The sequence below is a fragment of the Aethina tumida genome, chromosome 3 (genome assembly GCF_024364675.1).
Source record: "Aethina tumida isolate Nest 87 chromosome 3, icAetTumi1.1, whole genome shotgun sequence".
NCBI lineage: Eukaryota > Metazoa > Arthropoda > Insecta > Coleoptera > Nitidulidae > Aethina > Aethina tumida.
The window spans coordinates 32,879,612-32,895,856 of record NC_065437.1 but is presented as its reverse complement, the minus strand read 5'-3'; the positions used below and the strand labels follow the sequence as shown (position 1 = coordinate 32,895,856).

The following is a 16,245-nucleotide window of genomic DNA, read 5'->3' as shown; positions in this document are numbered from 1 at the left end:
TTTAAGTTTCCCACAATATTACGATTATGCATATTTTTTTATGAAAATACCCATTTCAGGGGGTGATTAATCCAGGAGGTGTACTAGTTAATATGATTTCTTCAATTTTCATGACAAAAATTACCCTATAGGTGACAAAGAAGTGACAGTTTCTCTATAAGTACAGATTTGTATACTTTAAAATTGAAAAATATGTTTGTAAAAATCGGACAAAAATTACAAAATTACAAATGGATCATACATTGGCTCACTTGACTTATTCAAACAATTATGTAAAATTTGATTTCCATTTTAGTGAATAACTTCTAGTTAAACCAACACAAATAAAATTTATTTAAAGAGATTTTTTTAATTTAACAATGTGAATTTTGATCGTTATGTATTAAAGAAAACCCCCCATACAAAACTTATTTTAATATATTGACACAATTTATTTTCTAATTTTACGTAATTACATTCAACGAAGTTTGAATTTAATGCATACGACACTGGATGGATGGGGCAGTTGCAATTCTACTGGAACATATCAGTGCTACAAACTTTCCCGTAGTTCTGTTCTGCTCCCTATAGAAAACGGAAATGTTTTAATTAAGTTCAAGCAACAAATTTTTAAATTTTATAATTAAATAGTATAAATTTACTATGAAGACCAGCAAGTCATTTTGATTTCGATTTTATTGAATAACTTGTAGTTAACCCAAACTAAATAAATTTAGTGAAAGAGAATTTTTTTAATTCAAGATTGTAGATTTTGATCGATACATATTAAAGGGCGCTCTTAGTACGACTTCTGTATTTGCATATCTAAAATTTTTATAAAACTATTGATTATACAATAATACATATTTATAGATAGTACTTTTAAATGGAAGTATTTTAATAAAATTTTTACCACATGATTTTTATTTATTAAGTTTTGATAAACCACAATATTATATGACATTTATATGGTTTTTAAATATAGCCCTTTTTATATGTTATATGTTAATCCATATTTTATAGTCACAAAAATATTCTAAAATTTTGTCATATGATCATATCCCAAATAGCTTAATAGAAAATATTACTTTTTCAGTCCGACTGTAATGTCATGTTGTGAAGATCAAACGTGTGCACACTCCCTGGTAGCTGCAGCTACGAGGGAGGCCACTTACTTGACCGACAGCGAACGAGCAACCATTCTTGGTGTTCTCGGACGAGATGAACAATTACGCAGAGATCAACAACTACGCATCATGTGAGTTAATAATGATTAAAAACGGAGACCATAAACAATTTTTGTTCGGGTTGAACATTTCGTCAGACAATTTTTACATTAATATTAATGACAGATTAATCACACAGCTTAAGAAATCGTGGACAATAAGATTGCACTAATGGTATTAATTTACAGTGGGTGGCGCATCGTCCGTATTCGAATAGGTAGGGAATATTAAACTAATGGACGGATTAATTTGTAATTATGGCGCATTCTATTAATTTAAACGGCTCGCTATTATTCTTTGAGTTATGGGACACGACACAGTTTTCAAACTTTTTCATGTGTGGGTGCAATTATTTTAATTAATTTCGAACAGATACATAGTACATTTGTAATTTATTAAGAGTTCCAATAAGGACTATTCCAATAAATGTCGAAATTTTTATTATACTTATATATATGAATAATATATATTTATTTATTGATAAGCAGAAAGGTGTTCATGTTTACTACCTTACTACTCTGATAACATGCAATAAATAAGATTTATGTTTTAGATAAAGAGTTAATTGTTTTCTGATGTATCATCAGTATCTCAATCTAATCAATTAAGAAATGTTATACCCCCCGTAAAGATATTGCTAATCTAATATGTGTAATGTTTATTTTCATTCATATTCGTACTCATCAAATAAATAGTTTACTTATTAAGAATATTAATCATATTATTTTTTTGGAATCAAGAATCATGTAAATTTAATTAGAATTTTTATAATAAATATATTCTGTTAGTTACCTTTAATCTGTCCCTTGTAAAGCTAATAGAAAGATATCATATTAAACAGGAAAAGTGTTGAACTTTACAGGACACTGTTCCAAATTTGAAAGGGGGAGAGTGTTGGGATCTGACCAAAAAACTCTATTGTTTTTGGATTTAGACGACCTTTAACGAAAAAGTGGTTTGTTGTTGAAGGATTCGGTTCGTAAAAATTATTAGACATAATGTTAAGTTATATTTGAATTTTTAGTGGGCTTATTTCATCCAGAAAAATAATATCAATCTCATAGAACATATAATAGTTATTATTACTAATAACTACTAATACCAATACCAATACTGATAATAATAATTTGAATAAAAAATTTGTAGAGGTCAGAACAAAAAAATCGTGATATCCCTTTATGGAATCAGATGATGATTAACAGAGAAGCGGTTTGGTTGGTAAAGATTTCGATTCGCAATGATTTATAGAAACAAAGTTAGGTTATATTTGGATTTTTTGATAATAAATATATTCTGTAAGAAGAATATCAAAACAAATCCTTATCAAAAATATTAGAAATAACTCCTTCCTTTAATCTGTCTTGTGTGATGTATTACAGCTTTCGGCACCTGTTGTAAAAAACAATTTCAATAATATTTGAATAAAAAGTTAACTTTTTATCCAAAAAATATGGATATACTTTTTTTGAATCAGATGATATTTAACAAAGATGCTGTTGGATTTGTAAAGGTTTTTGTTCGTGGAAAATTATAGTTATATATTATCTATAATAAGTTATATTTCGACGTTCCCAATAAATATGTTCTGTTAGGAGAACATCAAAACAAGCCCTTGTCAGATATCAGAAGAAATAACTATGCTTAATCAGTCTTTTGTGAAGTTAGCAAGCCGTACCATAGCCGTATAATGAAAGAGAGATTAGTAAAAATGTATCACTAATGACTGTCATATCAAAAAGTAGGAGGGGTCAAACCAAAAAAAAAGAGATATTGAACTTAACGGAGACCATTTCAAAGGTTTTGCATCGTGAAAATATACGAAGTTATGTCATTATATATTTTAACTTTCACAAAAAATGTCTTCTGTTTCTGAAGTATGTTTATTTTATCCATAAAATTACATTAATCTATTTAAAAATTAATAATAATATACCATATTTATAACTAAGCAAAAAATTTAAATTGATTATAAAAAATAAAATCAAAAGTTAATAAAGTAGACTGTTACCGAATGAAAAATATTAAATTATATTTACTTTATATACGAATAATACTGATCAGTTTGACATATATGTTATTGTCACACATTGAGTCAACTTTAGCATTATATGATATTCAGCAGTGAATACAATATGATAAGATATTGATTTAATAATAAATTTGTAAACTATATTACAGATATTGAACACAATTTTAAATATACAGGTGTCCCTGAATTGAGTGCACAAAAATTAACCAATTATTCTTGACCTGAAGATACGGCTATTAGACCATATTTACCTGTATACCAATATTCTTCCTAAGAGGGATATACGCCTTCAAAGGATCTTTCAGTTGCTGTAGTGCTTTTAGTAACTGTTCTCACAAAATTCTAAATCAATTTGATTTTTTAATATTTGTATATAGTGTGTTTGAATTAAAAGTGTTTATTACTACATATATTAGAATATACGATCTTCTAGAATTTATGAGGTGAAACTTCAAAATTGATTTTGCTTGGAAACGGTGGATGATGCCGAAGTTCAACAAGAGGACCATTTTTAGGTAAAAACTTTTAAAATTTCATATTGTAATGTCAAAGTTAAAATAAACTTACGTACAAAAAAGTTAGGGTACTTTTAAGATCCGCCTCACCCTCTCTAACCACTCTGTAGTAAAGGTTTAAATCAAATTAAACTTCAATATTTCATTATTCTATTATTTGTTAGTTTCAGAAATGTATTATGATAATAATATTCAGTAACCAACCTTTGAACCTGTATCTCCTTAGGAAGCATATTGGTATATGGGAAAATTGGGTCAAATCAGCCTATTCTGAGATCAAGAATATGTGATTAATTTTTGTGCACTCAATTTAGAGACGCCCTATATAACCCTCGTAACACTTAAAATAAACTGGTTTACTAACACCACTAAATACCAATTGTTAATTTATGAATAATTCAAGTAGTGGTGGGCTAAATCGTTCATAAGTTTAGAATCTGGCAACAAAAACTAGAACAGGTGTATACAACAAAAAATATTAATATTGTATCATTTATAATGAGTTTATAAACCACGTCTTAATCAACCTCCATCCACCTTCGTAATGTTGCAACTCAAACCAGTCAAGCGAACGAAACGTAGGCACCTCGTATACACATAGGCAAACGATTGTTTACAATCTACGTGGGTGGGTGGGTTTATACCGTGTAAACTTCCAAACGAAATTCGACAATTCCTTTCGTTTTGCGTGCAATTTAGTTCCAGCCGGCCAAATAAGCAAGTCGTCCATTCTCCAAATCTGGTCCTTGTTTGAATATCGTAGCGTACTGGAAAAAGATCACAACGGATCACCTGTAAGTCGAGTTACACCTTGTGAACCTGTCTTAACACAGAATTACTGTTAGGTACGCGTGCGTCTGAACTACACCTTGAGACAGTCGTACAATCTCCAAGAAGTGTACATACAAAAGTGAAACCTTTTCCTACCCGGTCTGTGTCTAATCCGAATCCGAATCGATTGCGAATTTTGTGGCAGAAAATGTATTAACGGTGTGTCAACGTAATGATTCACGTGGACCAATGGACTAGGTGATTAACGTGGACCACTTCCGTTCCGGGTACAGAAGTAAGTTTGTTTTCTTATCCGGCGATCAAGTCTCTCAACTATCAGAGGGTACTTTGCCGTTGTTAAGACCGTTTTGACTCGAAACTAGTTGGGAGATTGATTTTTTGTTAGTACATTGTATCCTTCAATTGTCCATTAATAATCCACAAGACAACAGAACGTTACGTTGGCTAATTGAAGATGCAAAAACCAGATTAAGCAATCATATATCCCCGAACCGATTCACAATGCCTATATGTTTCTGTGTACTTTGAAAGTAGAAACATTATGTCTCTTGTATATTGCCGTAACGGTCATTCACCCGTTATAGAATGGATGGAATAAAAGGTATGTATAAATATTTGGAAATATCGCGTACGGCCAGTCGATCAATTTTCCCCTGGCTTTAACTCTTAAAATCCACTTAAATTGTGCTTTAATAAACAAACAAATTGTTATTGTTGCTTCATGGTTGTTAAATAGTGAACGGGGAACATGCAGTTGCACTTTTTTTACACAAACTCAATTAACTATTCGTTTTTATGCTGCAGTAGATTAATTGCGGTGTTGTATAATTCCTGCTTTCGTTCTTGTTAAATTGCCATCAATTTTCATTTTTAAATTGATGTTGCACTTTGATAGACAAACTTAATGATTACTGTTAAATTGTACGCTTTAAATCGATGTGGTTTCGTAAAATACAAAACCCACTGTGTAATTGATTCTACGAAATATAAGTGGGTATACGAGTTTTCGCCAAAATAAAAATAAAAACAAATGTATGGAGGTTGTGCAGATATGTTTTTGCAAGATACTTGTTCAGAACTATTTTTGGATTACGCCAAAACTGACTATAAATAAATTTGCATTCGAAGTTCTTATTTAATTTGATTAAAATTAACCGTTTTAATCACGTTCGAAACACCAAAATTATAATGTTTAATTTATATGTGCTATTTAAATACAAACCTATTATTTTATATATAAATGATGTCGACAAATGAAAACAATACTTTCTCATATATGTATATTAATGCACACTTTCCAAGTTATTGAAAAAAGAATAAACTGGATAACGTATATTTAATTTATTTTAGCCGAGGGAAGAATACAAAATATACATAATTAAATATAATGCAATTTTATAAAATTTATGCAAAAGTCAAAGTATTTATATTACTTATAAGTTATTATTTTTATTGATTTTTGAATTATTACTGTAATCAATTGATTTATATGAGAATAATTTTTTATAAATTATTAATAAAATTATTTAAAATAAAATTTATGTATGTATTTTTGCATGTAAAACTTTTTTCACATTTTTTAAACAAACATTATTGAAAATATTCTACAATTAATTAATTTTTACATTCTGTAATATTAATAAAATTGAGTGGATTATTGAATAATTTTTACATAATAATTTAACGTTGGGCGCCAGTTCACTTTCATAGATTAAATGTTACACTAATTTAACATTAAAAAAGTAAATTAATATTTATTTCATTGAAAATAATCCAAAATATAAGGCACATTTAATTTATTTTATCCTGGAGGAGAACATACAACATACATTATTAAGTGTAGTTAGTAAGTTTATATTTATTCAAAAATTGAAAGTATTTATTTATTATTAGATAATAACTCATTTGTTTTTATTGACATTTTTAATCATTATTGAGATTAATTAATTTACATAGGCAAATAATTTGTAGTTGAATAATGGATATAATAAGTACAATTTAATACGTTACTACTGTTTATTACATAAACATAAATTAATTAATACTTTACTAAAATTAAGATCTAGTTAAATAAAATATACAAATATTTTATGGAAGGTGGATGTTACATCATTTAATATCCCGATTTATCCTGATATATAAATAAATTTAAGTAAATTATTGGATAATTTTTACAGATTAGTTAAAGTTGGGCGCCAATTCCTTATGGTAGTTTATGGTATTACACTAATTAAAACCGATCAAGAAAAAAATACATTTATTACAAAGAGAATAATCCAAAAGATAAAACATATTTAATTTTTAGCAAAGAAATAGTAAAATCTACAGAATAAAAAATATAATATATATTTACTTACCTATTATCTGGTATTTGTTTTTATTAATTTTTCTAATTAACATTGAGGTTAGTTAATTTACATAGGTAGTAGTTTAATAAAGAATAGTTATTATAAAATCATTTATTAATACTTAAAGTTGAGTTAAACATTACAACTTACTTTGAAAATTCATTCATTTAAAATATTCTACAATTAATTAATAAACTGTTAAATTTTATATCCAGATATATAAATTAAATTATTGTTATTATTGAATTTTTACATAATAATTTAAAGTTGGGCGCCAATTCGCATTTCTAGCTTAAATTTTATATAATTTAACATACAATAAAAAACATGTTTTTGCTTAAATTAATATTTATAACAATGGAAATAATCCACAGCTGTTTCATGAGAGTTTTTACGTTTTTCAACAGCCGTTTACACATTAATTATCATAATTAATTTCGACAAGGTTTTTATCTAAAAGTCTCCACAATTTTAAATTTTGCTTTAAAGTAATGATCTCAAGTAAATATTTTTTTGTTGTTGTAACTTTAACAACTATTATTTAAACAATATACATGTGAATATGTATTTAAATGGAATTACTCATAAAAATTTAACACGTTATATTTACATATTTTACATAGTTATTAGTTTGTAAGTCAACTGAATGTCATTTATTCCTTAATCATAGATTAATTTCAGTCATGTATAAACAAATATGCTAACCGCTAAAATACCGTATACATAAAAAATATGAGATTCATGTTTTTTAAATAGACTAAACAAAATAGCATTTTAAAACTGTTTTAAAATTATTAGAAACACGTTATTATATAATTTATGCAATTATCAGCATAATTGTCATAATTTAAGTGTTTTAAAATACACGCTTTTAATAATTAATATAATATAAGAGCCTCAAAATAAAAACAAAATTTTGTGACATAATAAGCTTTAAAAGTAATTATTTTACTTATTTTTCTGTGTACAATTTTCGTCGTAAAAACATGTAAAACAATTTAATAGTCATGTAGCAAAAGTTGTAACTAGGTGTTCTGTGGTTGTAACTAAGGTCGTTTCTGTTCCGCTAATTTGTCACAAAAATCGAAGGATTAATCAAAAAAGAATAACAGAAATAATATTGTTGTTTTTCGTCGGATTTACAGAAAATTAAACTTTTTATTGAATTAATTTAAACTAGTGAACCATAAAATAACAAAGAGTCAAATTAATGTGCAATTTATTTAATTTTGGTTTTAAGTAACTATCGCATCCTGTTAAGTATGCAATTATGATTATTTCCCGTATGACAAATTAATACCATAAATAAACTAATTTTACTATTACTTATATTGAAAAACCATCATAAAGACGTGCTATAGTTATTAGTGAATGTTAAAGGAACCGGTTCTCGTATATTCCTTATAACTCATTAAAATAAACTTACCAGATCTGTTAAAAATTTAACATTTTCAATACATTTAAATAATCATAGTTGTTAAATTTCAATCCACACGGCAAATGTATAAAAAATAGGATTAATAGGATTACAGTGTTGATTGGAACGTTTTTCCCACAAGTTCATTGCATCACCGTCAGGTTAAATGAAAGAAAAACGGTTAAAACCACACGGCGGAACAGTATCGTAGACATCACAAAGATCTGTACCACTATCGATATTAATTCATGTAATTTCTAAAATATTAATTCACTCCTTTATTATACCACTTCAGTCTGGAGCATATGTGTGAGTTGAATTAAAAATCCGTTTTATTATTCTGAACTACTCTTTGTGCACCTCTAAGTTCGTATATTGTCTGATATATTGTTCAAATTTAATTGATCAACAGATGGAAACAATGATTTCACCTCAATAAAAATCTGGTATTGCGGTGAAATGTTACAAATCGTGAGTCATGACCCTTATGACCTTAAAGTTCTTGTAATTCTTTATCTAAAACAACCAATTAAGCCTTTTTTTCTTAACAAGACCCATGTTAATTTTGCACAATTGAAGAAATCTCGATATTGCCCTATCGAACCAGGTAGTCAATTTGATTTTGAAATTGAAATCGATTACTGGATAATGATCGTGTAGTTCACTTCACAACTTTGCCTCGTTTGACAGTCTTCTGCATAATCTCAATATTAGAAATCGACGTTTCTGTTATAAAATCTAATGTTACATTAAGTAATTATATATTTTATGAACGCATGCACTAATGCGGTGCTCACATACTAACAGATGTTGGGCAAATCGCGTTCGACCATTGAATATTCAGTAAACAAAGCCATGCATTCAGAAATCCTTTACAACTTTTTACTTCCGCTTGAGATATTAATGGATTCCTGGAACGACATACACACACAAGATCCTTGACTATCAGGGGAAAGTAACAATGGGAGATTATTGACAAAAATAATGTTACACGAACAAAAGTACAGTTTCCAGATTTGTTACGCAATCATATGTCGAAAGTTAATTGGCTGATGATCGTACTTGTAGTAATGACTTTATAATTTGACAATATGTTAAGATTCCGGTTGTTACCGTGCAAATGTTATTTCAAATTAACAATTATTGTGACATCTGTAAACTAATATAATATATATGAATATTAAATAAATAGTTTTTATCACTCTCTTGTTTTAAGGTTATTTAATTAAAAGTAGGGCCTAAATTTAATAAAGACAACTTTAGCAATTATTGTTTAAATCAAGATCAATCAAGAAATTAGTATTTAACACAAAAATTAACAGTATACTTGAAGGGTTGAGTGCGGGAACCAGGTTCGTCCAAATAATGAAATTTTATATAAGTTAAAAAAGCGCAAATTTATTGTTTTTATTTAATTTCGTATTCTCTCCTGGCTGCAATCGACAAAATCTGTACAGAGTAAAATATTATTTAAACCAATAAAATAATAATAAAATCGATAATAATAATAATGGAGATACCATTTTTTGGTCAATTGTTTTTGTTGTACGTTTACAAAATTTACATTCTTTGATTGGAAAAGAAAACGTATTCTAGCAAATTTTTAACATAAATATTAGAACTTATCATAGGTTAATTTATATAAATTTACTGTGGAGAAAGCCTGTTCTTGCACGAACTATAAATAATTTAGAAACATCCGCATTTTTAGAAAATAATTCAGTTACCAGATTTTTGCTGTTTTTTTCGTCTACAAGATTCTATAAAATTTACTAAAAAAGGGAAAAATAAACTGTTTGACAAAATTTGTTCCGGATTTACTAATCAATTAATGAAAATATAATAAATGAAATGTGGAAAGTTCATAAATTGAATATTCCAATTTTCAGTTAGCAATATGGATGGACAGTAATTAGTCCATTCATGTGTGCTTAATTAGAATTCGTCATTGCCTTTGATCAGAATTATTATAATAATGCGGTCTTGACTATTCATTTGACATGAACTATGGTTATGCTTGAATTTGTATTTCTAAACTAATAATAGTTTTTTTAGTCTATTTGTGTTGTATCTGATTTAATCAATCATTCGTCCTTAGTAATTAATCTGAGAATATGCATTGAGCAAAGCCAGCGTATTTTCTATTTAAGACTTTCGACCGTGAAGAACTTCGGGTAGGAGTGAATAAAGTGTGTTACAAGTAGGTTCAGTTAGTCATGCCATAACCAAATACAATCTGACAAGAGTATAGTGCCATTTTACTTGAATATATATAAGAGTTAACTTTATTTTGTCGTACAATACTGGAATATCAACTTTTCGATCATAATTTTTTCTTTGATGCAAAATGGGAGAGTTAATTAGAACGCAATAAACAATGGGTATGCAAATTATCTTGTTATAGTTTATTGCAACTTAATTAATTTGTATTTAAGTTTCCGATATTATTCATAATCAAACAGTACGATTATTAAAATTTAAATATTCCGTTTTTTTAATAGATAATAATGATATCTCCTTATTTACATTTTTTTTCGTTAATAATCCGATATTTTATTTTATTTCTAAAGTATAAAAAATTTGTTTTTTTTTAATTAGAAATTTTATATCGTTTGACCTATTTCATTTCCAATCAACCGGGCCATGATATATTTTGAACTAATTTCAATTCCATAAACAATTTCATTAAATTGGTATTCTTTTTTTCAGTATAAATAATTTCAACTGACTTTTGTCTTTAAACATTAACAATTAACGGAATTATATCAAATTTTTTAGAGAAATTCTAGAATAAATTATATGTTTAATGTAATGTTCCAACAAATATTTTTTTATTTAACAAATAATAATAACTTTTCGTAATTAAAATATTAATGTGAATTTTTTTAATGTAACTTGTCATTAATTTAATGTTTTGATTGGGTAGTTTACCTTTTATATGATTTATATTTTATTTATGTAATTGTAATATAATTTATACAACATGTAATGATAACATGAATGTTATCACAGTTGCATAAGTAATAAATATATTTATTGTCCAAAATACTTTTACATCCGTTATATTTCCTCTACAGATATTGTAACAGTAATAAAACACAAATTGACCATTACTATTTTAATAAATCAATATATTTTTATGTTTTATTAATATAGTCAATAAAACACAAATTGACAATTTCCATTAGTATGAATCAATAAATTTGCAAGTGAAAGAAAACGAAATTGCCTCCGAACTGGAAAAATCGGAAGTCCATAATTGATAAGGAAACTCGACCTCAATAAACCCCAACATTTTACCACGAGCAATAAATATTAAACCCACTCATAAAACCGGTGAAAACAAACTAACACGGCCATAATTTTTATCAATTTACTGTTAGCTCCTACAAATTTGAATTTCCTGTTGTAAAAACGACTTTTCTCAAACAAATCCTAATTTCAGCAATCAACTCTATTTTTTATTAAACCCCGTTTTGGGTCGAAAATAAAAATGTTATAGAAATCCATTTCAGCACAATCGACGAACTTGACCGACCCTTTTGACTAGAAATCGCATCGAAATGCGATTATCGTGGACCTCTATCCGAATATCCGGCCTGATAATAACGATTTTGCAGGCACTTGAAAGCCGAACTGCAAAACCTTCGACGGAAAGGCGCTTTGAAGCCGTCAAGAGAGTGGGACACCAACGGACCGGACCCGGATCGTTCTTGCGGACGGTGCAGGGCCGAACTTGGCGTGATCATCAATCGTGGCGCCTACTGCAAGGCATGTCGACTCAAAGTATGCAAGAATTGCAGGGAGTACTCCTTCAGGACGACCGACTGGGTTTGCACCGTCTGCCACAAACGTATGTAAGTACTTTTCTTTCTCTTCTAACCTGTCGGCTATCTAATTATACTAAAATCATCACACTTTAAGGTTTATGGGTACGAATATTGGTTCATACGAACAGTATTTTGGATCAGAATTTGCTTCACTTATTTGTTAATGATTGAGGAAAGATAGATGAACATTTCTTTCATAAACTTCATAACTGTGGTAGTTTGGTGTTCATGAATAATTGTGAAAAGAGTTGTTTTCTCATCATCTTCTTTATCTTTTCTAACTAAAGCGTTAAACATTACTAATCACAGAAAAAAAAGTTCTTTTACTTAGTAACTTAATTTCATATACATACAAAAAAAAAAATAAAATATAAATTTCACTACAAGGCTTGATACACTTTTTCCAAGTGCAATAATCTGTCCAGAATGAGAAACGTTTATAAATAGTGCAACGGATGTGTGAAACAACTCATGATAGACAAATACATTTTTTGACGTCAAATGCAGCTGATTTTTTAAATTCCATCACGCAAACGTTCCAAATAATACTCGCCGTTGGAGTTTTTTCATTTTGAATATATCCAATCAAAATTGTGCATTTCAAAAAACTGACGCTATCATTTTCCCAGCAAACATCTTTTTTAGTGCCCCTTTTAGTCTATTGTTTCGACGATTCTTCTGTCTCAGGTGTGAAGTGATGGACTTTCATCCATTGTTGTAAATCCATACAAAAATTGGACTTTACTGATGTGAAACATGACTAAACTCTAAATTAAAACATTCTCAAAATGCTATTTTTATTCAATAATGAGCAATCGGAGAACCTATCTCAAGCACATCTCTTTTATGACTAAATTTTTGATAAATTTGCGATATACAGCACTTTTTGCGATCATTCAATAACATTTTGTTGATTTTTTCGACAATTTATGGAGTGATGGGACTTATGTAAACTCTACCATCCTATATTTTACTAGTATAAACGAGATAAAGAAGCAGACTATCCCCTTTTTAATATTGGTGGGATTGAGACCTTCCATAATGATAACCAAGGGTACTGCGCTCATAATTATATGTACAAAATAAATATGATCATTTTAAGGAAACACTGTTTACATTGTTTTTTGTATATTCTCCGTATTTTATGCTATAACTGAAAGTGATACAAAATAATAGCTTGATTTTCTGTATCAAATTAATCCTAATGTTCCTTTATCTTTGCTTCACAATTAATAAATACCAAAACAAAATCCCATCTATTACTATAGATCAGTACTCCAAATCACATAAACACAATTTTTTTATGGATATTTCAAACAAAAAGAAACACAAATTAAAAATTTTACTCTCAAAATTTGTTAAAAGTTCTTGAACAAGTAATTTTAAAGCGTAGTTAGTTTCAAGTATATTCCGTACATGATTACAGGGATTAAAATAAAACTGAAACACTAACTGCTTAAACTAGCACAGTCAATAAAATGGCCTCATTTACCGACTCTTTTCATCCCCCGTTCTCAGAGTAAATTGCTTCGAATACATTATCAATCAACTTATGCATACAAAGCAGTCGGATCACGATAAATCTTATTTATCGGTGTGTGAATGCAATTAATTCAATATGCGGTGCTGGTAATGTTACACCCGCTAATCAGATTGTATGTAACCTGATAATTTGCACAGGAACGTAATACGATTTAAATAATCGATAAACTGAAGATATCCTGTCTAGGATTTGTATTGTTTGTTGTTCAATTAGTTACGCCCTTTTAGCTTGGGGTTTATTGAATTGAGCAGTGAGCAATCCCTGAGGTATCCTAATAAGTTTGGATCAAGAGAGATTAATTAGCGACTGAAATTCAAATAATTTGTCTTCTGTTTTGGTTTAAACGTGTTTACCAGATAATATTTAATTAATATTCACTGCCACAGGACAAATTTCTCACCTGTTGTTCCTGTACCCCAATAATATGTAATTAGTTTGATTGGTTGTAATTTGTAGTTGTTATGTAATTATTCAGATTATTATTATTTTTTAATAAACACATTTCCGTTTTTGTTAACATTGCTAAATGCTATGAGAAAGTTTTGCTTTTATGAAATTATTTCGCTTATTATTGCAATCAAGAATAGCAATTTACGTTGACATTTATGTTTTGACCATTTCTGGAGATCAACATGATAAATGTTTCAATGCACATATCTGAAACAATAACGTTAGAATCAACATGTAGTTTTACTTAAACAGACCTACTAATCAATTTTAGGCTGAAATTTATAATTTATATTTTATAAATTTTGTAAACAAAATCAGTTTGATGTTTAAAAATGGCACATATTGACTAACATAATATTTATCTGCCTTTTATCGCACAAGGTAAATATAACACGTCGCATATCTGTTGTTTTAACCAGTTAGCCTATTAGTTTGCTATATTTTGTGTATGTTATACAAGTTTAGTAAAAATTTGTGCATTTACAGGGAAATTCAAATCGTTTCTGAAGAGTGGATGAACGAATTTGTTAGAAGACCGAGTAGAAGAAGGGATAATTTTGTGTATGTACCAGCTGCTGACATTATAAAGAGAACTATCAGAAGATCTTGGACCATATCAAGTAAGTATACCTAGTTATTATTCATTCAAATAATATACTAAGCTATTAGTTAATGTTAAATTTCCAATGTAATATGTTTTATTATTTACAATTAAAATACTGTCAAAGAAACTGTACTGTTAATTCCAAGTAACAACAAACGGCGTTTAAAACATATGGTCAATAATTAGCAATTTGCAATATATGTAAAATAATTAAAATTAATTTACAAGTATAAAAATATATTCTTTTCAATACAAATATAAAAATGTGAATACACTTGATACTTCAGAACAAATTAATTAATTTTATTCCAGTTTTTGATAAGTATAGGCAAATAAGCATAGCATAAACGATGTTTAAAGTTAGCATTAATAATTCAAATAAAGCTTAATATTTTATACAAACATACAAGTTAAATCCTTTATAAGAGGTCTATGAACGATAATCGAACAGTTATTTAAGAAAATCCATCTTACCATTATTATTTCAATGATTCATTTGAATTTATTACTCTCATAAACATGCTAAAGAACAAATAAACAAATGTAGAACATGCTCATTATGTACGTATTAATTTTCTCCATCGTTTTTGTTAATTTAACTTTCCTGGTTGTCTCACATTTATAAACTTTCTTCATCATTTACCAAATAAACGATCCAACATTTGTACACGTCATTTTTTAACGTTTTAGATCCAACACCGAGATGGCGAAGTCTTAAGGAAGCCCATCAGAGTCGCGCGTACAGCAGCCTGCCCCGTGGCAAATCCGTAACCCATTATCCATCGCTCCTCATTCACAAAACAAACGCAGCAAACCCGAAACCGAATGATGAGGTGGTGGAGACGCCTTTCAGAAGGGCCAAGTCGGTGGACGTCTCTAATGATTTGAAACCGATTACGGAGAAACCGCAACCGATGAGCGACGGAAAGAAAACCATTTCGAACGACAAACCGAGGCCGTCGATCCGTGAGAATCCCCTGATTAAATATTGCGATAATGAGAGGAGGAAGTCGAAGTGCCAGAAAATTAAGAGACAATCTAGCAATGCCGGAGACGGCTCGACGAAAGTGACGGAGACAACAGAAACAATCGTTAAAGGTATAAATCGGTTTTAAAAGGTTTATTACGTTTGTAAAGAAGTAGAATACGAAAGTTAATAAGTTTTTGATGTATGCACTCAGTTTTCAAGACGTACCATTTCATGTTCCAATAAGCAAAACTTATATCTTTATTTTTATAGCTTCAACAATAGAATTAAATATGTAAGATGAAATTTTAAGACGACTGAAAACTAAACTGAGAAAGTAAATGGTATATCAAATATTCACAGAGCAGGAAACAAATATTTGTATACATATAACATGACGTTTGAGAATTAAAGAAAATAAAATGAATTTATATATTTTTGTTCAGAGCTACATAGCTATTTACTTTAATAATAATGTATAATGTATATTTAGAGGATATTTTTTATTTCAACGATCCCTACACGAACCGAGTTCACGTTTATGT

At 28.6% G+C, this 16,245-nt stretch overlaps 1 protein-coding gene across 1 annotated transcript in view; it reads left to right on the top strand.

Annotated features, from left to right (window-relative positions):
* The first annotated feature begins 1,075 nt into the window (after positions 1 to 1,075).
* LOC109594955 (uncharacterized) overlaps positions 1,076 to 16,245 on the top strand; it is a 33,822-nt gene continuing 18,652 nt past the window's right edge. Inside the window, exons 1-4 of the mRNA XM_049964250.1 lie at positions 1,076 to 1,237; positions 11,927 to 12,163; positions 14,616 to 14,749; positions 15,424 to 15,831. Of these exons, the coding sequence (XP_049820207.1) occupies positions 1,086 to 1,237; positions 11,927 to 12,163; positions 14,616 to 14,749; positions 15,424 to 15,831 (931 nt within the window). The 5' untranslated portion in view covers positions 1,076 to 1,085. The remainder of the gene's footprint in view (positions 1,238 to 11,926; positions 12,164 to 14,615; positions 14,750 to 15,423; positions 15,832 to 16,245) is intronic.